Source organism: Mirounga leonina, unplaced genomic scaffold (assembly GCF_011800145.1).
Source record: "Mirounga leonina isolate KUSES-001 unplaced genomic scaffold, KU_Mleo_1.0 Mir_357, whole genome shotgun sequence".
NCBI classification, from domain to species: domain Eukaryota; kingdom Metazoa; phylum Chordata; class Mammalia; order Carnivora; family Phocidae; genus Mirounga; species Mirounga leonina.
Window position 1 is genome coordinate 2,383,384 of NW_023270702.1, and position 26,430 is coordinate 2,409,813.

Genomic DNA, 26,430 nt, shown 5'->3' on the forward strand with positions numbered 1-26,430 from the left:
TTAAAGGAATGAAAGTTCAAGTGATAGGATTTGATAAGATCACTATGAGTAAAAACTAAGGAAAGAGAAGGATAAAAACTGACGAATGGGAGAAGAGAAATATGTATTTATCACATGCATACAGTGTGCCAGACATTGTTACACAGTAAATTCATAATAAATTATTTAATTTTCACAAAAATTCATTAGCTTAAGTTTTGTTCATCATTTAACAGAAGAGCAAACAAAGGCTCAGAGACATTAATTGATTTTCCCTAAACCATACAATGAACATTTTATTGCTGAGATGTGAACACTGGCCCATGTAACTTCAAAACCCTTGCTTCCTCCTCCACATCCAGTTGCCCTTCAAGGAAAAGGAGATTTAGAGAAAGCACCAGGAAAGTAGTAGCTAAAATGGCAGGAGAAGAAGGTTAGTACAGCGTCACAGAAGCTACCTAATGAGCAATTCCAAGAGGGAGGGAATGGCTCCCGGTGAAAAATCTGCCTTTATAGCATTCAGCCAACAAGAAGTACTCAAATATGTGCTAAACTACAGGAACATCTTAAAAAGAATGAGAATGAGTGTTAAGAATATAGTGCACTGTCTAGAAAAATCACTTGTATCACCCCAAAGGGAAATTTCAGAGCATAGTACTGATTTTTTTTATACATGATTAAATACTTGAGGAACTGATGAGAAAGAGGAAGGTGCACATAAAGACTAGTCAGCAGATGGAAATAATAGGCGGAGTAGCACAGGGTAAGTGTTAACCAGATGGGCCTATGGATCAGGATGTCTGGGTTTAAATTCTAACTTGGTACCTGTGTGACCTTGGCCAAGTTACTTAACTTCCCTGTACATCAGTTTCCACATCATTACCATGGAGATAATAACTGAACTTGTGTCATAGGGTTGTTACTGTAAGGAGTAAATGAGTTAATATATGTAAGAAAATGTCTGACACCGTCTTCAGTATTAACTAGTCTTTCAAGAAGTTGGACAGTGTGGGGAAGGACTAGGGTAGAAAATGTTGGGGAGAAGCACAGTCAGGAAAAAAAGAATACATTAAGGTAGAAAAGACTCAAGCACGTTTGTAGACATGGGGAGAAGGAGAGATTCAGGAAAGGTAAACGGAAACAGGAAGAAGCTGTGGGAAAGATGAGCACATTTGGAGGAACTGGCCTTAAAAAGAGAGAAAGGATACAAGTCCTGACACAAATGAAAAGGTGGAGAGCAGATGAGGAAACAGAGCAGTTTTCAGGATGTAACAGAGGAGGTGAGACAACAAAGTTCTCAGATTCCAAAGAAAGATCTCCGTCTCACTAAAGGAAGCAAAGGTAAGAGTAGGAATTTTGCAGAGTAATGAAAAGATTTTAGAAGAGATATTCTTGAAAACTTGAAAACATTTACTAGAGATGCATAAAAGTAGAGTTAATACCAGTGAAGTGTGGGCTAAATTCAGAAAGGATTCAGGCATCAATTTTTGTGGCATTTCCAACACAAAGACTAGAGCCAGGTAAAATGGCCCGTGGGGCAAGGAGCATTGATATGGATCCAATGAGAGCAAATTCCACTGACAGCCCAGCCCTCCCCAGAACTCTCCTTCACCACAATCTAGGGGCATTGTCTCCCTGCCACTAAACCAGCTTTTCCGTAAACACCAATTGATCAAAATCAATGAAAATCATTTCTTACATCATTTTATTACTTACGTAGTTTTCAGTTTTAACTAATAGCTAATATAACCACATATAGGGAAGCAACTGATTGGTGTTTTATAACTACTGTGATTTTAAACAGTAAATAGCTTTTTGGTGAAATACAGTAGACTGGACATATATATTTATCTGTAGCCTCTCCTGAAACTCCTTAAAATAAAGAAAGAAAGGGGTCATCATGCCACGGGACAGAAAGAATGGGAGATGATATGATAACATGGAGATATTTATTCTGGAAAATAAAAAAGTGGAGAATGCAGCCAAACTGACTTCCTGTGAGAAAAAAGTCAACAAAAAACAAAGTGATGCGGGGCCAAGAACTTCAGAGAAGTTTAGGGAAAGGAGGCACCAAGTACCCCTGAAGGTGACAAGTGAAGCATGAAACTAAAACTAAGAGAATTCATTGTAAGTTTATTAAGGAGCAATCAGAACCCCAGATCTTTGCTCCCAAGACAATGCAGCAAGGCAACCACCCCAAATGACGAGAGAGTCACCCTTTGAGAATACTGAATCAGAGAGACTTTCACTTCAAGGACACAAGGCAAACTGAAGGCTGGAATGACATGCGGAGCTGAAGACAGAAGTAGTAGGGCAAAACTGCACAGTGCCCCGTCCCTTTCTGCTCCCACCTCACTCCCAACATGGGCAGGCAGGAATACACACCACCCTTGTCACCTCTGGGCGAGAATGGAGAAAGACCAACCACCAGAGAACAAAGACCGGTAGACAAGCCCCACACATATGGGCTTCCTTTCCTTATCAGTTTTTTCTATCTCACACTTAATTAAAAAAAAAAAAAGAATGCTTTCCACATTTCAGTACAATATTTTACTTATGTTATGAAAGGACATAAAGCCTGTCTGTTCTATCCCATTGATGTGTACCCAGTACTTAGAATAGTGCCAAGAACATATTAGGTGCTTAGTAAATACTTGATGAATGAATTAAATGTATTTAACATCTACCGGACTCTCATGGAGACCCGAGCATCTCAAAAATGTTCTCTCTGTATTTAAAGAATATCACTTCCTGTCAGTTGTTAATAAAGAAAGTGTCCCTAACATCACCACATTTTGCAGCTAAATTCCACTACCCCTGCACCTCAGTTTTAAACATAAAAGTCACAACAGTACTTGTAAAAATGGCCGATATTAATATTTTTTCTATTAGGAAAAAAGGTGATGCCTATCACTTGGTATTTATTGATGTTGATTCCTAAAGAAAAGCACAAGAGGTTTCCTTTAGAAAAAGACTGATTACAGACTACAGGAGAAGTAAGCCCGATGGTCCCTCTGGTGGCCCAGAGAAGCTACCACTCTCCCAAGTACCTAACATGCCTAAGGAATCAACACCTAATAAAAATACAGTCCTTCTATAATGATGTAATGTGTGGTGATTAACATAACATAATAAAAAAAAAAAAGAGGGCTCCTGGGTGGCTCAGTTGGTTAAGCAACTGCCTTCAGCTCAGGTCATGATCCTGGAGTCCCGGGATCGAGTCCCGCATCGGGCTCCCTGCTCGGCGGGGAGTCTGCTTCTCCCTCTGACCCTCCTCCCTCTCCTGCTCTCTGTCTCTCATTCTCTCTGTCTCAAATAAATAAATAAAATCTTTAAAAAAAAAAAAAAAGAAAACTTAAAAAAAGAAAAATACAGTCCTTCTGAAGCTGTAGATTCACGCAGGAAAGACCCATCTGGTTGCACAGGTATTGCAATGACTTCTCTCTCTTTTTTTTTTTTTTTGGAACCATCACCCACATTTATTTTTTTATTTATTTTTATTTATTTATTTTTTATTTTTTATTTTTTTAATTTTATTATGTTATGTTAGTCACCATACAATACATCATTAGTTTTTGCAATGACTTCTCCACAGGGTTATGTGGTCGTCAGAGAGAGAAAAAACAAAGCAACAAGTGTCGCAGGGTGGGTGAGCTGTGAAACATTACCTCACGGCATTAACTAAGTAACCGGCTTCCCCTTCTTCCCTCATAACTGACTTCTTACTATTGCCCCGTTACTCCCAGCTTGTCCTGGAAATATGCATGCTCCTGAACACAAGCACCTGTGTGCCCGTGTGCGCGCGTGCCCATGCACACACGCACACACGTGCACACGCACATGCACACACACTCCTGCGAGTCCCGTGGATTGTGATGCCTAACATCTACTGGGTCTGGAGCAAGGCTACTAAGGAAGTCTCACCAATTCGTCTAAATACTTAAAAGATATAATCAAACTAAAGAACAGTTAAAATATTTTCTATCCTCTTACGGCCATAAATACACTCACATGGCAATACATTTTTTTAAAATGCGTAAAGCTATGGTTTTTATATGACTGAACACACACAAAATACGAAGGCAACTAAATTTAAATATGGTTGCATATCTGAGTATTCTGTGATGGACCAGAATTGTTTGGATGAATATCAATAAAGACATCCCTAAGTCGTGGATTTTCATTATTCTATAACAATTCTTTTGTTCTTCCTAAATTCCAGCAAAATCAAGAATCATGCTGTTATCGTCTAGATTGTCATATAATTTGCATTCTATTGATAGAATGTCAAATTAGACCACTTTTCTTAACTTGCTCTTTGATAGTTTCTTATTATTTTCAGTTTGGAAAAACTTGACTGTGTGGAAGCAATAGCAACAAGAATCGTCAATAAAATTCTTAAGGCATACTTGGACTTAGAAATGAACCATGAATTTTCCATATCCTGTTCAATTCTCATAATGGGGGCATCTAGGTTAAGTCATTTTTATCATATAAAATATTAGAAAATATTTTAATTTTATTATTAAAATCACTATCACTTATATTACACTACCTACTGCCTCTTAAAGCAATATCTAAACTTTTATGGTATTTCTTAAATTCTACCTCTTTCAATTTTTTTAATGTGATATAAAGAGAAAACTGAAAATAACAGTACATTACTCAGTTTAAGTCTCTCTTCATTTAAGACTATGCCTTCACCCAAAAGAGCCAGAAAATAGTCCTGATAAGAAATTAGTGTCAGGACTATTTGTACGGCTCATTTCAAGGCCTGGTGCATGGCTGTCATCCTGGAACACACCTTCTCTGCCTTCAATTGGACTTCTCATTCCTAGAAGTATATTTCCAGAATCCTAGCTTCATTACACCCTCTCACTAGATTGATAGTTTACCACTGTTTACAATTCCACAGTCATTTCTTTTTTTTTAAGATTTTATTTATTTATTCATTTATTTAGAGGGACAGAGAGCACAAGCAGGGTGGGGGAGGGGCAGAGGGAAAGGGAGAATCTCAAGCAGACTCCACGTTGAGCATAGAGCCTAACACGGGGCTCAATCTCAGGACCCTGAGATCATGACCTGAGCCGAAATCAAGAGTCGAACGCTTAACTGACTGAGCCACCCAGGTGCCCTCCACAGTCATTTCTATTCAGAATATTAACAGAATTGTGCCATTAGTCCCCAGCGTTGATGTCAGGAAGTCCAAAGCCATTTAGCTTCTAGTTCCCTTGTATATAACCCATTTGATTATTCTCGAAGATTTTCGAACATTCTTTTCTCAGATATTTGCAGTGATTGGCTGGCTATTCTTTCTCATTATCCAATTCTCTGCTGATCTCTGTAGGGATCTTTCTTGGTGAAAGAAGCCCTCACATGTCACTCCCACATCACCATTTTTTTTTAAAGATTCCACTTATTTATTTGAGAGAGAGAGAAAGAGAGAGAGAGAACGAGCCTGAGCAGGGGGAGGGGCAGAGGGAGAGGGAGAAGCAGACTCCCTGTGGAGCAGGGAGCCCAACGCAGGGCTCAATCCCAGGACCCCGGGATCATGACCCAAGCCAAAGGCAGACACTTAACTGACTGAGCCACCCAGGCGCCCCCCCACATCACCATATTTTATTTTCATCAAAGTATTTATTGTTATGTGGTATTTTCTAGTTTTACTCTTTTCTATATTGTCCATTAAATAAACTATAAGCTTTACAAGAATTCATTTGCTTCTGAATCCCCAGTGCCTAGGACAGTGAGCGGGTACTCAATAAATGGTTATTGGGTAAATGAATGAAAGCCTGTGTACTAGCATTACTTCCAGAAGTAGAGTAAGAATAGCTTTTCAATTGATATTTCTAAATTACATAAACAGGATCATGTGCAGGATCCCATTTTTGTCATGGTGTTTATATTTACTACAAACATGGTCTTCTGGCCATAGTAAATCATAAATCAGGAGCCCAAAACCTTTAAAACTAAAATCAAACTTTTGAGCAGTTCAATTTATTTGTCTTCAGAAAGCAACGGCCTCGGGCCAAATTATCTTCTTTCCTTACCAAAATTAATAATTATTAGGTTAAGAGTTAATGTCATCATCTTGATTCTAGTAGAACAATGACCTGCAGAAGACAATCCAGCAAGGTACACAAGCGTGCAGGCTTCAGCATCAGATGGCCTTGGTGCTGATCCCAAGCTCTGCCATGTAGAAGCTACAGAGCTCCTTGGGTTTGTTATTTAACTTCTCTAAGCTAGTCTCTGAATGTCTCCTAGGCTATGATGAGGGTCCAAGCAGGTCATTCGTTTAAAATTCTAGGCAGAGTCCCTGAGCATTAATAAATGTTAGCTATAATTATTGTAAGAAATTATCTACTTGAACATTTTCATATTCTTTGCAAAATCTTGGCTGAAAGTATCATTCCTTACATTGCATGAAATAATTTCCTCTCTTAGCTCAGTGCTAACACAAAAATGCCTCTTGAAACACCCTGGAGATGTTCCTTAGTCACGTGGGGCAAAGTGTATGACTGATCATGGTTTCTTTCCAGAAGGAAATTCAGGTCACCTGCCATAATAACCTCTTCCAGATATCTTTTTTTCTACTTTTTGTTTTTTCTTAACTGGCTTTCCTCGATTTTATTTTCAATTTTTCTTTTTTATAGTGTGTTTAACTTTGTAGCTTATGGCTCTACTATTTACCAACTGAGTGACTCTGGGGAAGTTATTTAACATCTGAAGTTCCACTTTCCTCATCTGTCAAATGAGAACTGTTGTGAACACTAATGATACTGTCACCTAGCACCCTTGTTTTGTAACCTCTCCTCTACGCCATCCATATGCTCTTGCAAGCCATACAAGTGCCCAACCCTCTAGATTAGTCTAGAAGGGGACATCTAATTCAAGCCAGACCAAGGAGACACTTGCCAGGAATTTTGGATTAGGACTGAGAGTCAGGCCAATTTCCTTCTAGTGACTGAAACTTGATGTAAGACATAAACCTCAGGAGTTGCTAGTGGCTGTTTCCCACTTATGGAAGAAGCCAGTGCACAGTGAAAGAAAGAATGACTCTAAGCTATGGGGAGGAGGAAGACAAGGACTTCTTTTGGTTCTAATGGTTCCTAGGTTCTCGCTTTTCCTATAGCCTGGCTCTTCCATTAGACAGCTCACTATCTTTCCAATAAAGTCTCCTTTCTGCATACATAATTTGGGTTTGATACCCATCACTTGAAACAAAAATAGTTCTAATGTGTAGAAAATAAACTCTATTTTGAATAATTGTTATAAAAAAATAAACAAGAGGGGCACCTAGGTGGCTCAGTCGGTTAAGCGTCTGCATTCGGCTCAGGTCATGATCCCGGGGTCCTGGGATCGAGTCCTGTATCAGGCTCCCTGCTCAATGGGGAGCCTGCTTCTCCCTCAGCTGCTCCCCCTACTTTTGTGTTCTCTCTCTGTGTCAAATAAATAAATAAAATCTTTTTTAAAAATTAAAAGTAAATGAGATAAAACAATTAAGTGCCTAGCATACTACCTGGCATATAATAGTCACTCAAGAAATGATACCTATTAACATTATTTAGAAGATGGGGATACAAATTCTAAATCAATTAATTAATGAACACAATTTTAACAGCTTACAAATCTTTTTTTCTTACAGTTTCAAAATTACTCAAAGGGATTCTTTGGTTTTGGATCTTGAAAGAATTGCAAAATAAGAGAAATGCTCTGATTACTTTGCTACATATCACTGTATAAATCTAAGTAACTCATACATATAGTTAAATAATCTTAGAGAATAATAAAGTCTCAGATCCAGTAATCCTCAATTTCTTGCTTAACTCACTTGTTCAGGTAAATATACGGAGGAAAATTAGAAAAAGAATATAGACTTACATTCCACATATCTCACAGACACAAGAATAAGTCAGACACATTCGAGTGTGTAAAATACTGATTTGGCTGCATTCACAGAAGCCTTCACATTATATAAAGGATGCAATATAGTAAAGAGAAAATGGAATCATCATACCTGTAGAGATACCACACTGACATTATCAAAATGGATGTGTCCATTAGGCTCTGTGACAGCCGGATTTGCATAACATGTCACACCATTGATGGCAGGTAACGTTTTAGGTTGATGAGTTTTCTCATGAGAAGGACCAAAGTCATCATTTCTAAAGTGGGTATGATCATTCTACATGAAAAAATTTAAAAAGCAAGAGGAGGTTATAAGAATAAAAAATGATGGCTCACACATACAAGAAAGTAGAGAGTTTAGTGCTTTTTATTTGTAAGAGAAAATTTGTATGTCTATTCAATATATAATCTTTTTAGATTTACAAACGTATCTTCATTTATTAGATTGTTTTTTCATGTTAGGGTACATATGCCTTCTTATTTTGATGAACATGAATGAATACAAATTGTGCACATTTTTCTTGACATTAAATTGTTGGTACTTATTCCAAATTATACACTGTCAATCGTTTCTCTTATATTTATCAATATATTGACTTTTCTTTCTCCTCACATTCACAAGTCTAATAACTGAGCTTCACGTAATCATAAGAATAAATTCCTGGGGCACCAGGGTGGCTCAGTCAGTTAAGCATCTGACTCTTGATTTCAGCTCAAGTCATGATCTCAGGGTTGTGAGATCAAGCCCTGTGGCAGACCCTGCACTGGGCGTGGAGTCTGCTTAAGATCCTCTCTCTCTCTCTCTCCTGCCCCTCCCCTCTGCTTGCGCCCTCTCTCTCTCTCTCAAAAAAAAAATAAAATAAAATAAAATTTCTGCCTTTATTTGCCTATAAAGCTATATAAAGTAGCTTTAAGGGGTCAAACATCAAACATTTTCAATAAAATCTATTTACCTGACCGTATGTCTTTAATAACATCTTAAGCACTCTTTCAAAAAAGAAAAGTATGTAAAATCCACCAAACACAGCAATTGCCTTCTCAACATAGTTGTCACTTTTGGGATTGAATCCAAATGCCTGAGAGAGAAAAAAAAAAAATTCAAGTAAAACCAAGTAATTTAACCTGATTTCTGAAAAATAATAAGAAATCTTTCAGTATACAATTTTCACCAAAGTTCTAAGTCCATCTTCAGATCAGGTAATATTGGGAATTTAACCACCAAAATCACAAAACAAAAACTCTGAAACTTAAGTAACTAAACTGTGAGAGATCACAGAGGAGTCTTATACCAGAGGAACTTCTATTAATAAAACCCTCAGAGTATCTTATAGTTTCCTAGCTATAAGATAGTTTCATATCTTATAGTTTCCTACCTTCAGCAATATTTGCCTTGAAAGAGAAAGCTTTTCGTAGTAAAAGTGAAGCACTGATTCCCTTTATAGATAATATTAGATCTAGGTAATGAAGAAAAATAAGACATTGATAATCCATTTTCTCTAAAAGTAATATATTTGTCCATCATACCCAGATTCAAATTTTTAAAAGCAAATATGACAAGCCATTTGGATTACTGTTTTCCCAAGAGAGATCCTTTTAAACTTAGAGGATCTTAGTAGGCCCTAAAGAGATAAAGAACTCAAGGGCTGGGCCCAAGAATGAAGTAGAAAAGATTTCTTTCACACACACACATACACACACACACACACGAGAATGAAATAATCTACTGTTTAAAGGACATAGGGCAAGAGCTAGAGTTTGAAATTATAAAGAGTCAAGGTTTTCCTAACAGACAAGACATACAAACTTAAATAAAAGCTGCAGTAAATGTCTAAGGACATTTTGTGGTATATCTTCAGTAAATCTGACACTGTAGGCTCTTTAGAAAATAAATAAATAATAAAAGTACATAGAAAAATTAAATTTGCCAAATGCAAGACAAAATAAATTTTTAAGGCCCTCAGAGGTGTCCCAGAGCTGTCTGAGCACGTCCTGGTGGCTGGCCTCCTAGAATATTAATTTTATCTCTGACACTGATATCCCCTGTAGCTTGAGACAAGCTTTTTCATCTGCTGTGATTCAGCTTTCTCTTATCCAACACTATCAACCAGACCATAAAATGCTGTGAGAATTATGGAGCCTTAAAATGTACAAAGTGCTAAAACATTTAAAAGAAACAATTATTCACAGAAACAAAGAGCCAACATCCTTACCTCTGGAATAAGCTGGAAAATGGCATTTGAAAATAGAGTCCCAATAGCCAGACCCACGAAAAAGGTCAAAATCTTAGGGAAATAAGATTTCTTTATCAATGGAGTCAAAATTAATCCGAGGAGAGATGCCAGATTAATAATTGTCACTGACAGGAGTCCATATCCCCAAACTGTAGATCAGAAGGAAAGAGTAGAAATTAATCAGAGCAACGAAGCCAAATGAAGTCTTACTGTACATGAAGCTTGAGACAATTTTTTCTTTAAAAGCTTGAAACAGATACTTCTTTAAAATAACAAGATCTTCTCAATGAAAATTATGCAGAAAACTGTGAACACAAATACAGAATAATAAATATAAATAGTAATACGGCTTACACTGTCATCAGCCCTAAACGACTCAAAGGCTCAGAGAATGTTATAGCTTGCAAGGAATTCGGAGAACATCTGGAATAGTGACAAACCATCTGAGGCCCACAGGCTCCAAGTCACCTACTTTCATCTGTAGCTCAAAGCCTGGTTTAAAACTCAGCCTTTCAGAGGAATACAGAGGCAGCCTGAGTTCAGGGAAAAGGTACAAAGTGATGGATGGAGGGTAGGGGTGGAGATGGGTGGGTATGGGTTAGCTCCAAGGTGACCAGAGTTGCAGACACTGCGCTTGTCATAATCACTGGTCTACAGGCGCCTGTGGAGTGCACCTCCGTGGGAAGGCAGCACCTTGGCCCTCCAGCTGGGGCCTCCAGGACCTGGACTCAGCCCAGTGCAGTGAGCACTCAGGAGGGGAGCACGTGGGAACCAGAGAGCAGCCGTGTTACACAATTCGCCCCGTTGAGCCCAGATTAGGGCGAAAATATCCTATGTAATGAGGACTCTGGTGACAGACGGAGGTGGCGAGTCTTTCGACTCTCTATCCCTAAGGCCTGGTACCCAATAGGTGCTTAATAAATATTGCTTCCAGTGAAATGAACGAATGTTATCCTAAGCTTTACAGCTAGTGGCATGTGTGACCTCAGTTTCCTCCTGATTATCCTCTATCGAGGGGTTGGTTTAAGGACACCGTGGGAGTGCAAGTGAAGCGTGCCGGTGAACCCAGGACAGCCTCGGATGGCAGTGCAGGCTGACATACACTGGGCCCCGGAACCATGCAACCTGGCTTTGCCTGCGCCCCACACACAGCACACGAAGGATAGTGTGAAAGATGAGGAAGCTGCCTCTGCACTGTCGCTTCTTTAAAATGCCCAGAAAACATTTTTAAATGTTAGGCCCCTTTTCTCATTGACACTCTCAATGGAGTACCGTAGCAACACCTAAGGGTTATGAGTGTTTGCCGTTGCCAGCTACTGTGCTAAGAAACTGACAGGTAGGGGTGGGGCACCTGGCTGGCTCTGTTCATAAAGCATCTGCCTTCAGCTCAGGTCATGATCCCAGGGTCCTGGGATCGAGCCCCGATTCAGGCTCCTTGCTCAGTGGGGAGCCTGCTTCTCCCTCTGCCTGCTCCCCCTGCTTGTGCTCTCTCTCTCTTTCTCTCTCTGTCAAATAAATCAATAAAATTTTAAAAAGAGAAAGAAAGAAGAAAACTGACATGTATTCATGAATTTGATCCTCCCAAAACCCTGTGAGGTAAGGACTACTATAACCTCCTTCATACAGTTGAGGAAACCAAAGCATACGGAGTTCAAGTGAGCTGAGCTGCCCAAGTCATGCAGAGGGAAAGCTGGATTTTGAACCCAGGCAGTCTGGCTCCAAAGCTGACATATGTTAGCAATATGCTTCATTACTCGTGTAGAGATATTCTAATTTTTAAAAAGACCAAGGGACTCAGCAAAACTGTAGATATTTTATATTGGGCTTCACGAATACAAGGTTGCTCACCACTATTCTAGTTCAAGCGATTCTGTCTACAAATAAACAACCTTAGCAAATGTTTATGGAGCCTCGCATATAGACTGAACCATGGTTCCTGCCAACAAGGAGCCTGGATCTTTTGCTTGGGGAACGTGGAGAGGAGTAGGCACATGTACACACAAAGCAGTACAGGTCGCCTATGCTGCAAACCAAATAAAACGAACAGAAAGTAAATGTTACTGTCACCACAAGAATCATCACAGCACTGACCGTGACTTTATCTTCTCCAGATGCTTTCCTATCGGTTCCAGATCCCTGACCAGGCCCTGCAAAGTCATTTCATGGGAACCATGAAGGTCCACCTCATTCCTGTTTACTACCTTATCACCTAAAACAATACTACCTACTCCCCTCAGACTCTTCACTTAGAGAAAGCTCGCAATCCCACCTCTCCCTCCATAGTGTAGTGATGTGGTAGTTTCCTTGAACACGAATAGCCTTCTATCCCTTCACTAGCCTACACGCATTCATTCATTCAACAAATATTTATAATCTCATCAAGTAGACAGGATACGTACATGTTGAACCTAACATAAAAATGCAAAGAAGTTTCTGAGTACCAAACTGAGGCAAAATCACATACACATAAGAAACACATCACCTTCCCTTGAGAAATCTGTGATCTCCGTAGATAGCAGAAACGTTAGAATCAATTTCAATTTCTCAATTTCATAGATGACTGACGACCAAACCCTATCAATTTTGCTTGAGACATCTCTCACTCCAGCTTCTCCGTCCTCATCGCCAATGCCTTGAGTTCAGGCCCTCATCATCTCTCACTTCCTCTTTGGATGCATTATGACAGTCTTCCTCCCACAATGTGACGTGGCCACCAGACTTACAGCCCTAAAACACAGCTTGGATCATCTCATGCCCCTATTCGAGACTACTGTTCATAAACTGACTCCCACACGACTTTTCCAGGTTATTTGCACACTTCTCAACATGGCCTTTATGCTAACACAATGCTTTCCAAGTACAGAATGACCTTTACTTGTGGTTCTTTATCTGAAAACATCTTTCTATCTTCATTGCCTGAGAAACTCACACGTGTTTCTCTAAGCCGACTCCAAGACATCTTCTCTAAAGCTTTCCTAGCTCTTCCAGGCAGCTGTCCCTTGCTCCTCAGGCTTCCATGGCTCTTTGATCAAAACAATGAATCATGGAACGCTACATCAAAAACTAATGATGTAATGTATGGTGATTAACATAACATAATAAAAAGAATAAATAAATAAAAAAGTAACTGGACCACGTACCATGTTTATAAAATCCTTATATCATGACTCCTTTGAATAGTTTTACTTTGGTTTTTCACTTCTTTGAATGAACTCAAGATTGACTCTATATTAAGTGAACGTTACATCAAGAATCCAGGGCTTTTCATTACTTAAAAAATAATTTATTTGTGGGAAAAGAATAGGCTTACACAGGGAGCAGGGAATGGAGTGAACCTATGAACACATGGATAAGAGGAGTGAACGCACAGTCTTCCTTCCCTGTGTCAGGCACTATTCCAGGCATTTGCAATATTAACTCATTTGATACAATTCTAGAAGGAACGTACTACAATTCTAGAAGGAATGTACTATAATTCTACAAGGAACATACTATAATTCTACAAGGAACGTACTATAATTATCTCCATTTTACAGATGAGAGAACTGGGGCACAGAGATATTAAATAAATTGCTCAACACAGCTGCACACACAACTGCACATTTTAAAATACAACAGAGTGCGCCAAATAAAGGCAATGTAGTATCAAATTAAACAGATTAGTAAGAATGAGTACTTTACCAGTTTCCCTAATTCTCCAGAAATTTTTCTCTCTCTTCTCCTACCCTGTCCCACCCACTCCAGCCCCATTTCAATTCCTAAGATAATGTGTACCCTAAGCGGCATTTCTGTCTTTATTGGGCCTCTGTCCAAATATTTGGTGCCTGTCTAATCTTGTAATTCAGAACTATTGATTTTCCATTTTATGACTTTGCAGTCTTGACCCTGAAATGCTCTCACTTCCTGTTTCCCAATTCCCTGATCCTACCTCCTGGCTCCTGAGATAGAGGAATTAAGGTTAAAAACACTTTTGAAGGTCAGTCACTAATCTGCACGGAGTAGAGGACTTGCTTTTTCTGAAGCTTCATCTCCTATGCCCAGAATCATGTACATGGTAGATATATTTTATTTAACAGATGTATATATAGGGCCTAAATACATTCCATATTATATTCTACATGCTTTACAAATATTAAGTTATTTAATCCTTATAGCAACCTTATGATAAAGGTACTGTTTTAGATAAGAAAACCGAGGCAGAGGGGCGCCTGGGTGGCTCGGTTGGTTAAGCGACTGCCTTCGGCTCAGGTCGTGATCCCGGAGTCCTGGGATCGAGCCCCGCATCGGGCTCCTGGCTCAGCAGGGAGCCTGCTTCTCCCTCTGACCCTCTCCCCTCTCATGCTCTTTCTCTCTCTCTCTCTCTCAAATAAATAAATAAATAAAATCTTAAAAAAAAAAAAGAAAACCGAGGCAGAAAGACATAGTCATGTGCCCAACTGGAAAATTATAGAGCTGGGATTTGGGCCCAGGTGGGCCAGCTTCAGAACCTATGCTTTTCATATGTTATACTACTATTAAGTGTTGATATGTAAAGCATTTTCTGAATTTACTTTTAAATATAAAATGCAAACCATATTAAACAAACTTGTAGAAATACAAACATATTCCTATTTAGTATACAATCTAGAAAAATATTTGCTTAAACAATTAGTTGTAAAATTACTGTTATTCACAAAATTGCTAACTATATTAATAAAGTATGTTTGGGGCCTTCTGTTCTTCATGTATGTAAATATAGAATATAAAAGAGAACGTGGATCCTGAAGTTGAGACAGCTTGGGTTTTGAACCAGGCTTTATCACGTACAAGTTGTGTACTTTTGAGCAAAAGACTTGAAACTTCTCTGGACCTACGTTTCCTTGGCTGTAAAATAGGAACAGCAGTTCCCACACCTACATATAGTTGTAGGAAGATTAAATGAGTTAACACAGGTCAAGTATTTGGAACAGTACCCGCCACGCAGTAAATACTACATAAGAGTTGGCTATTATCAATATTTTTGTCACTGTGGTAATTCCTGTTACTCAGAGAGAGATCAAAGTATTCATATATACAAAAAGGAATCCAAAAGTCAGTAGAATAAGCACTCCCTTTGTTGAGGTGTCCCTTTTCTTCTCTATCTTTTCTTTCTTTCTTTCTTTCTTTTTTTTAAAGATTTTATATATTTATTTGACAGAGAGAGACACAGCGAGAGAGGGAACACAAGCAGGGGGAGTGGGAGAGGGAGAAGCAGGCTTCCCGCGGAGCAGGGAGCCTGACGCGGTGCTCGATCCCAGGATCCTGGATCATGACCTGAGCCGAAGGCAGATGCTTAACCGACTAAGCCACCCAGGCGCCCCTATCTCTTCTTTCTTTATAGTCTTTTATACTCAGTATAGATGTGCTCACTCAGACCAGTGGCTTCACATGCCATCTCTAAGCCAACAAATCTCTAGCCTTGACCTGTGGTCTGAGCACTAAATATGTGTATGCCACTGCCTACTGGACATCCCTCCTTGTGGGTCTATGTCAATGTCTCAAACTGACCATGTGAAAAATTACACCCGATCCTCACCACTTGCTTCCCCCATAAGAAACTGCTCCTCCGGTCTTCTCCATCCTGGGAAATGGCAAATCCACCTCTCCAGTTTCAGTGGCTCAAACCTTGATTCATTCTTCCCAACCCCCACATCCAACCAGAGGCAAACCATTCTAACACAGTTTCCAAAATCCATCCTGGATCTGATCACTTTCCCTCCCTTCTACCTCTCCCACCTTAGTCCATGTCCCATCATCCTGAGCACCAATCCCTGGCAACTGCCTCCTGACTAATCTCTTTGCTCTACTCTTACCCCATTACAATCTGTTCTTCAAACTGCAGGTAGAATAATCCTTTACGAATCCAAACAAAATCGTGTGCCCCCGCCCTGTTTAGAACCCTACAGTGTCTTCATACCATATTCAGAATAAAATCCAGTCAACTTACTGTATCCTACAAGGCCCCAGGCATCATTTCCTTCTATTCTTCCTCCTGCTTACTATGCTCCACACACACACGCTTTCTTACTGTTCCTTACATACGCCAAGCTCATTGCCAAGCTTATGCTGACTGTTCCCTTGACCAAGAATGTTCTTTTCCCAGAAAAGATCTTGCTACGGTCCTCTCCCTACCCTAAGTCAGGACTCTGCTCAAATGTAATGTCATCAGAAAGGCCTCCTCTGACCTATCAACAATCACACTCACCCACTGTCTCCTTCTATCCCTTACCTACTTTATTTTCTTCATAGTACTTATCACCCTGAAATTCTATTATTTATTTGCTTGTTTGTATAAATGTTTATTCTTTCTCTTCTCCATTACACTTTAAGTCCTAAAAGGGCAGGGAGTTTTCTTGTTGACCACTCAATCCCCAATGCCCAGAACGGTGCTTGGCATGTCATTCAATAAACATTTATTGAATGAACAATGTACCAACAGATGAGAATTAAAATATCCATGTGGGTCAGGTTAACAATTTGAGGATACCAAGAAATTGCACATAGATGGCAAACAGACCCCCTGAACAAGTGGTTTATTTCATTTGCAAAAGAATTCTTCTACATGTTTAAATATGTGAACTATATAGTAAGCATGCACTTGTTTTCTTATATTTTAAAAATTTTTTGCAGCAGGTTATCCCTTTGAAATCCAACATCTACGGCAATACGATTAGAGGCATTTAAAATAGTCACTGGCGTTTTCTTTCATTTACAAAAATTAAAGCAGTAATAACTCAGCACTTTAGTATTTAATCTAAAACCATGCTATTCGCTATCGCTTTACTGAAAATTATGGATAAATTGACAAGTTTTTAAAATAATATGATAAGCACGAGGTAATGGAAATTGATCACTTATGAGCCAAATAGTGAATGTACAATCCAACATGAACAGTATAAAGCATATATTTTTTAAAATCAGGAATTGAGAGGGGCATCTGGATGGCTCAGTTGGTTAAGCGTCCAACTCTTGACTTTGGTTCAGGTCATGATCTCAGGATTATGAGATCAAGCCCCACATCGGGCTCCGTGCTGAGCATAGAGCCTGCTTAAGAGTCTCTCCCTTCCTCTTGGCCCCTCTCCCACCCCACACTCACTCTCTCTCTCCTTTTCTCTCTAAAAAAACCCAATAATAGGTAAATAAATAAATAAATAAAATAATAAAATAAAGTCAAGTATTGAGTTTTACAAAGTTTTTAAGCAGTACCAAGTGTAAGTTTGACTCCACAAATAGAAGAGCACAATTCATGAAGTTTAAATGAGTTTTAATTATTCTTGCTCTAAATACTTTCAGAATATAAGTACTTTTGTACATTAACTAAAAACAATAAAGCAAAGAAAGAAGCATGTTAATTTAATTTCGGACCAGCCTATAGACTTTTCGAACAGAAGAAAAAACTTCCAACATACCTTCAGAAATACTTGGTTTTGTTTTGTGTTTGGGTCGATCCCCACAAGGATGGAAGTTCAGTTGCTGTAAGACTGCTGGACAGATGACAGAGAAGTTGGAGCTGCTTATCTGAGTAGCATTCGAAAAGCCATGAAGGGAAAAGATCTCTTCAGCTGATAGACACTGAAACAGGATAAACAAAATAAACATGTATGTGTTAACATAGTAAAAGCATGCCAGCAAAGATACTTTAAAGAGACAGAGAATATTTCATCTAGACACCCAGCACTAACTCTGCACAAAAGCCCTAAAATTTTAAAACAGTCTATACCTCTTTAAACCTAGAAACAAGAAAAAAATAGCAAACAAAAAACAAAGCAAAACAAAAAAATCCTTCTTGATCAATAGTCTACCTATGGCAGCAAAAAAGGTAAGAACTGGTTTGGGGGTTTCCAAGGACTTTACAAACATTAAAAGTAGACCAATAGCTTTCAAATCAAAAGCTTTAAGAGGATTCTATATTCTCAATCTCTCCTCTCTGTCTTTAGATTGGATATTTTGTGTAGGCTATTGGAGTAACTCTCTGTGAGATTTCTTGTAGACAAACACCTGGCTCCTTTACAGTTTCTTAATTAAGAAACCCATCCATGCTTCTAGACAGCAATAAGAATTCCAACATATAATAGTTGTTTTAAAGTATGTCTTTAGCAAATATGGTTATTTGCTAAAATATGTATTGTTCTCAGTGATGGTGGGTAGCTTTTCTCTACTATATAAGGTTTTGAAAATAGTGCTAGGCTGTTTAGAAATTCATTAACTATTAATAAAATTTTTCAGGAAAAAATTCTTTATGAAAATCACTTTTTAAAGGTATCATTTTATTCTTGGGCATATTTTAACTGTAAACTATCATCCACATACTTGCATTATTGAGAATATAAAAGAAATTAAATGTGTTACTGTGGTTAATAATCATCGTAAGAATTACAGACTGTGAAAAATATCCATTCACTCAAACAGAAGAGTCTATTTTTAATAAGTACAATTCAGAAAAGTTCTTTGCATGCTTCAGCCAATATTTAAACCCCACTAAGGTTTTACTTGGCTTTGCGCCACAGACTGGACTGTGTTCTCCCCAAATTCATATATTGAAGCCCTACCTCCTATTATAATGATATTTAAAGTTGGGGCCTTTGGAAAATAATTAGGGTTAGATGAGCTAATGAGAGTGGTGTCCTAGTCCAACTAGATTAGTGGTCTTCTAAGACAAGACACCGAAGAGCTTGCCTGCCCTTTCTCTCTCCACCATGGGAGTAGACAGCTAGAAAGCAGCCATTTGCAACCCAAAGACAGAGCCCTTACCAGACATCGACCCCTCTGACCTCTCGATTTGAACTTCCAGTCTCCAGAACTGCGAGAAAACTAATTTCCATTGTTAAAGCTATCCAGTTGACGGTATTCTGTTACGGCAGCGCAAGCTGACAAACACTCTATGAATGGCATTTGAGAACTCAAAAGTTGATGTTAACTGTTTGACCTTGAAGCTCTGTGATTCCCTTTACAACAGAAACAATGAAACTAAAAACTTAAGATGTGGGTAAAAAAAAGATCACTACTGATTATTAAGAAGAAAAAACATCAAATACACCAAGATGTGTGCACATGTCAAAACTAAAATTGCAAATGCCTTAAAGAAAGTTCACATTTAGACTTCTTTCTTTGTTTTTTTAATGCCTAAGTATGTGCTTAAAGCTATTACGTTCAAGCCATGACAATGGGTTTGGATTCATGACATACCATCCCTAGAAGAGGAGACTCACCACTCTCAATGCTCCATTCCCTTCAAAGGGAAGAATGCTCCATTCTTCCCTTTGGCTGACTAGGGGGATAATAAGCTAAAGGAGGGGGAAAATAGCTCGACTGGGCGAAGGAAAGTGGGAATAATTTATTCGTTACCATGAAGCCACCCAGGAGCATAATGGCTAAACTCAAAAATTAGAGTCCATGTGGTCAAACTGCCCACACAGCATGGCATGGTTCCAGGAATAAATGACTACGGCAGCATAAACATAAAACGGCCCTGTTTCCCTACAAGAAATTCTTAACCTACTTGGACTTCAAGTTCCTCCAACTCTAACCCAGGATAAAAAGGGGAAGCTGCCCATAGATAATTTCCAAAGTCTTCTCAGAATTAACATACTAAGACTTCCTAAAACTTGATGGCTGTTAAGCAGTTCTTTTCAGACTCGGATGGTGACTCGTTAGCGGGTCAGGAAATCCACTTAAAATGTCACAGTCAGCATTTTGTAAGGAGCTAAAAAATATAAGAGAAACTACAGAGCATACCACACATCACAAGAGTAAGTATTATTTAGTGAAACTTTTGCTCCAATTACATAGCATGCACAGAGATACTGGATCGCAATGTAAAATGCATTTTTTTTACCGTAAATGGCAGTGAAGAGTTTGAAAGTCACTGCCCTCAAAAATGCTTTAATTGTGCTGCATACATCATTAAAGACACTCTCCTCCATACAGTTGGGGGTAAAACTCGTGTAGCCAAAGGAACATATAATCAGTACTTTAAAACAGCTTGGAGTCTTGATCTGTGAAGCGTCTGTGTAGAAATTTTGGCTGGACAGGTGGTCATGGATAATAATACTTTGACAGTGGCAACTGCTCAGTCTCCAGAAAGAACAAGGAGGTGGAGAGACAACAAGACTCTAGGCTTTGCCAAACAGAGAGACGGACTCTTAACTCTAGAGAACAAACTGATGGTTACCAGAGAGGAGGTGGGTGGGGTGTGGGGAAAATAGGGGATGGGGATTAAGGGGCGCACTTGTCATTTTACACCTGAAACTAATATAACGCTGTATGTTAACTAACTGGAATTTATTTATTTTTTTTTAAAGATTTTATTTATTTATTTGAGACAGAGAGAATGAGAGAGAGAGAGCACATGAGAGGGGGGAGGGTCAGAGGGAGAAGCAGACTCCCTGCTGAGCAGGGAGCCCGATGCGGGACTCGATCCCGGGACTCCAGGATCATGACCTGAGCCGAAGGCAGTCACTTAACCAACTGAGCCACTCAGGCGCCCCTAACTGGAATTTAAATAAAAACTTAAAAAAAAAAACTCTAGGCCTTGCTTTATGAGAATAAGGACAGAATAATCACAGAATCCTAGCAGTATGGCAAAACTCAATTAATGGTAAGTGTGATTTATTTAAAATAGCCATCAAGGCTCTTTCCACAGTTTGGCTATTGTGGACATTGTTGCTATGAACATCGGGGTGCACGTACCCCTTCAGATCCCAAGATGTCCATTGACAGATGAATGGATAAAGAAGATGTGGTGTATATATATATATATATACATATATATATAATGGAATATGATGCAGCCATCAAAAGGAATGAAATCTTGCCATTTGCAACGACGTGGATGGAACTGGAGGGTATTATGGTGAGCAAAATAAGTCAATCAGAGAAAGACATGTATCATATGACCTCACTGATATGAGGAATTCTTAATCTCAGGAAACAAACTGAGGGTTGCTGGAGTGGTAGGGAGTGGGAGGGATGGGGTGACTGGGTGATAGACACTGGGGAGGATATGTGCTCTGGTAAGTGCTGTGAATTGTGCAAGACTGTTGAATCTCAGATCTGTACCTCTGAAACAAATAATGCAATATATGTTAAGAAAAAAAAAAGAAGAAGATAGCAGGAGGGGAAGAATGAAGGGGGGGAGAAATCGGAGGGAGAGATGAACCATGAGAGACGATGGACTCTGAGAAACAAACTGAGGGTTCTAGAGGGGAGGGGGTGGGGGGATGGGTTAGCCTGGTGATGGGTATTAAAGAGGGCACATTCTGCATGGAGCACTGGGTGTTATACGCAAACAATGAATCATGGAACACTACATCAAAAACTAATGATGTAGGGCACCTGGGTGGCTCAGTTGATTAAGCGACTGCGTTCGGCTCAGGTCATGATCCCGGAGTCCCGGGATCGAGTCCCGCATCGGGCTCCTTGCTCGGCAGGGAGTCTGCTTCTCCCTCTGACCCTACCCCCTCTTGTGCTCTCTCTCACTCTCTCTCTCAAATAAATAAATAAAATAAAATCTTTAAAAAAAACTAATGATGTAATGTATGGTGATTAACATAACATAACAATAAAAAATAAATAAATAAATATAAATAAATAAATAAATAAATTTTAAAATAAAATAGCCATCGACCAGCAAGTGGGATGACAATAGCTTTATGCAGCCACCTATTTGGCTTTACAATCTCAATTTCCATAATGCTTTGATTTAACAAAGTTGAACCTGCAACAAAGGAAGCAGTTGTCTAAGAAAGGGCGGTGTTTCTCAGGGCAGGGGCAAACAGGATGAGAGCCCAGTGCCTGAACAGTGAGGTGACAACAAAATAGCAGGAACGGTTGAGGAAGGTCAAACATCCTCTCAAACATACCCCTTCGCCTCCAAAACAAACAAGGAAGAAATTATGAAACCAGTAGGAGCCACAAGGTCTCTTTATGAAAGGATCCAGGATGATGTGTCTGAATAATATGTGTCTTAATAAAACTTCCTGAGCTTTTCTACCATCTGCTTTACATTTACGTACTGAGCTTTTTTCTTTACATCTATTTGTTTTTACAACACCGCTATTCTCGAGGGTACCACCCTGCTGCTTGCTGCGGCCCTTTGAGCTTTGTGTTACAGGAGGCAAACTCCAACCAGCAGATACCCTAGTATTCAGTGGGTTGACGTCTTTCTTAAAGACATTTTCTCAGTGTCTGAGTTAAACTCCTTGAGTCTCTTGCCACATTAAGGGGATCTCAAATGGGTCTTCTGTAGATGAAGTGCCAAAGTAAGGAAGTAGTAGAGGTAAGGGGGTTGAGATTCATATCATACACGAGATCTCCAATTATATTCAAAACCATTTAACCAAAGCGTTCCATGCATTTCTTCTTCTACTTCTCCTACTCCTTTTTCCTCACCAATTCTGACTAATCGGAAATTTTGGGGGTTTTTTTGCTGTTTTTGCATCCTTCCCAGACATATCTTTCTGGAAATGCTGGTGCAGGGAGGGGACGGGGCAGGGTTGAATGATAAAGGCAACTTCCTCCTCCAGCATTTTGTAGAGTTAAAACCTGCTTATGATAAATGCCAAAGAGTCAGGTAAGATTTGAAATTACACAGCATGGGTAATGACACAGGGGCTGTCCTTGACTAAACTTTGATCAGGCTCCTCTAAGCCCATGAGGCCTCAGTCTTGCGTCCATCCTTATAGGGCCTGCACTGTCCGGTTTTAGCAAGAATCCTGTTAAGTTACTTTAGAGAGAATCCTCCATCCTTGATATTTGATCACCCTGGTCTGCCTTCAGCAAGAATCCTATTAAGTTTGCTTAACCAAAATCCCCCCCACCCACCCGTGATGTTTCTCCGTAGTAATTTTCCATTCATTGACCCCCACCCTGATCCTCAGCTATAAATCCCCACTTGTCCATTGATGTCTTTGGAACTGAGCCCAGTTCTGGAATAAAATCTGTCTTTACTGCTTCAACTACTGTTGTACTATGCTATAGTATCATAACCGTGTAATCGTACGACGCATTGCATAAATGCCTTCCTTCGTCCCACAAATACTTCTGGAATCATAAAATCTGGGTATAATATTGATGGGAGAAGGGGAAGGTGGGGAAGTTAAAGGATGACAACCAAGAAAAAAATCGCACAAAGGTAAGTAAGTCCTAAGACCCTCCATCAAGAAACCTAATAATTGTGGCAGAAATAAATCTCACACCCATATCTATAAAACCAAAGAAAAAGCGATAAATTCGTGAAACATAATGATAAAGAACTAGGGAAGTTCCTATAAGATAGAAATGATATGCAGAGGAAATTGTCAAAAACAACCTTGAGGTTAGACCTCTGAGAAAGTAGACAGAGGATATTGCCACCAGTGTGACTGGGGGACCTCGGAAAAGAAACACATTTGGGAGGATGGTTGCCAGTTTGGTTGTAGACATTTTAAGTGATAATGCCTGTGGGACACCAGATAGAAATAATGAGGGAGCTTCTTCTGAGAAAGGTCAGGCCAGAGATAAGGACGGGGCTGTCTTCTGTGAGGAGATAAGAGATGAGTGGGAGGGGAGGAGATCATCAGGAGACAGAGCACAGAAAGAAGAGAAAGCTTTGGGAACACATACCGTTTGTGCAAAAGCAGTAAGAGAGAGCCAGAGAACAAGAAAGAGTAATATAAGCCCCAAACAGAAGAAATCATCTAGGTCAGTAAAATGTACTGAATGCCTGTTATTTTTGCCTGTCCGAGATCCCCATCATCCAGCAACAGACCACCTTCCTGCCACGGGAGCCTCCTTCCATGTGATGTAGCTGGGGCTGACCAGGGAACATCCCACACCTGCCCACTGTCCGGTAGAGCAACTGGAAAAAATCTTTTTTGACTAGGATTGCTATGAGTCTGGGATTTCCTGAGGCCACTTTTCTAGCATGAAAAAGGTGAACTAATGCATAGAGACAGACAGGTTTCCAATACCATCGCTCATCCCCCAGATACAGCTGTGCCTAAAGCTTGACTCCAGTGAACTGAGACAATGAACTGCCTTTGTGATTTAAGCTAATTAAGATTAAGTTTTTTCACTTAAAAATGAAAGAGTCTTGATTGATAAATAATCATTCAAAAGACATTTTCAAAGCTAGGAAATGAATGCTACATCCAGAACCTATGGGAAAACAAAAAGATAAGCTTTTCCACTCTTTAAATCTTCTCCATTCCTCTTTTTCTCAACACATAGGCTATTTTCTCTAGTCAAATGGCACAGATTAAATAATACAGAACGCTACGACCACCCGATCCCACATCCACTGTGCCAAGGCCTTCACCACCACACCAGAAGTGAAATATCATCCCATTCAAAAGTCACCCCAAAGATGGTTTCAGATTTTGTTTTTCCATGAATTGTGCTTCTGTGGAAGCTGAGCAATTCACAAACCCAGTAAGAACTAACGCTGCTAGGTGTGGCTGTGTTCTCTCTTATGAGGGTAAATGTAGGAAGAGAGAGCACCTTGTAATGCACTTAGACTCAGGGACAATCAAAATTAGAATGAAACACCTAGTCCAGGCTGTTGTTTAGGATGTCAAATAACTGAGCCACACAAACCTTAAATTTCATCACCAAGCCCCAGGGGAGCCAGGAGTAAAATTGGAACTAGAATCTGAATCTGAAAAAACCCTGTCTAACCCCTTTTCGTTTAGTGACTCCTCTACCCTGCCTTGCCCTGCACACCTGTTGTTTGACAGCAAGAACTACAGCTACCTTCTGGAACTTTCCATGTATGGAGCTGAGATGAAAGCCAAACAACTCACCCTTCCCCAGACTCCAAGTGAATGACTCATCTCCTGTTCTTTGAAGAGATGCGACAGGTAAGAGTTTGAATAAGAATCCACCCAAAATCTTCATCTGTGCTACTCTCGTCAAAGCCAGTCCCACTCCTCCCTCACTGTCATTCATGTATTCATTCATTCACCAAACACAGGACGATCCACATCTTCTCTGGGCCAGGTATTCTGATAGGTGTTGAGAATAATACATGGTTCCATCTTCAATACGCTCACCATTCAGTAGATAGAACATATATATACAAATACTACAGCTATAGTACAATGTAGGAAGGGGAATAGTAAAGATATGTCCGAGCTATTGTGAGGGAAGAGGTCTGGGAAGGCTTCCTGAAGAACAAGATACATGCGCTGAGTCCAAAGTGTTCGTTCAGTGCTTTTGCTGGCTGGAGAGATAAGACAGGAGCCACAAAAACTTACATTAGGCAGAAATCAGTAATGTAAATAAGTATGTGATTAGTTGACAAATGAATTTTATAAACCATAGTTATTATAGGAGTACTGAGAAGCACAGAAAAGCTATATTCGTCTAATCCCCACATCAATGACTAAAGTAGATTTAAGGAGAAATCTGGGATGAAGACATCATGTCTTAGAAAAAAGTAAACTGTCCAGGATGAAACAACTTATAACTGTTAACGACAGAATTCAGACCAACGACTTTGAGCGTTTTCTGACTTCTAAGCCCATCCTCGTGCAGCTATGCCCCTATGTTTTGCTGGTTGAACACGGAGAAGAACACAAATAATAAAAGAGAGAACCATTTAGACCCTGGTGAGGAGTATATTTGTTGTCCCTAAAGTGACTTGAGTCACAGAGTTAAATTACTCTTAGATCATATTTAGCCTTATACCCAAAGAGAGATCTCAAAAACCATCGAACATGAGCCAGGTGTTCTCACCGTGGTGAGAATTAAGAAGGAAATGCATGATGGTTGTGATTCTTTGCCTTTCAAATAGCCCTCCTACCCATCAGCCAAACAGGAATGCTGGGCAGGCACAAGGACCACACTCGAGCAGCACACAGCCCAGAACCTGGCACAACCCTCTCTGCCACCTATGCCCGGCTGCTGACACTACCCTGAAGTCCTCCTGTAACAGGTTCATCAAACCTAGAATACCTGGATGTGTGCCATTTTGAATGCTTTGCTTCCCTGTTACTATTTTAAAGTCCGTGTTTTTGCAACTCAAGCAGAGAAGGCAACTGGTTAATTCATCCACCCGAGCTACCATCGCATAACCATACTGGACCATGAGACCAGTACAAGTGGCCATAGATTGTTAGGAACATATTAAGAGGAGGAAAAAGTGAAGATCCAAAATAATTATGTGATGGGAGAGAAACCTCTGGAATCCTTGAGATCATGTTTACCTCAGTATTCACGAACACTAATACTAATAATATAATACTGTGTGCCTGGCACACAGTAGGGTTCAGGAAATACTTGTTGAATGAGTGAATGAGTAAATGCATGAATGAGC

At 39.6% G+C, this 26,430-nt stretch overlaps 1 protein-coding gene across 2 annotated transcripts in view; it reads right to left on the reverse strand.

Moving 5' to 3' along the window:
• SLC39A8 (solute carrier family 39 member 8) overlaps nt 1–26,430 on the reverse strand; it is a 71,925-nt gene that overhangs the window by 28,924 nt on the left and 16,571 nt on the right. For both annotated transcript variants that reach the window (XM_035030173.1, XM_035030174.1), the window contains exons 3-6: nt 17,546–17,708; nt 10,098–10,267; nt 8,841–8,963; nt 7,997–8,164 (exon numbers count right to left, since the gene is read on the reverse strand). In XM_035030173.1, coding sequence (XP_034886064.1) covers nt 7,997–8,164; nt 8,841–8,963; nt 10,098–10,267; nt 17,546–17,708 — 624 coding nt within the window. The remainder of the gene's footprint in view (nt 1–7,996; nt 8,165–8,840; nt 8,964–10,097; nt 10,268–17,545; nt 17,709–26,430) is intronic.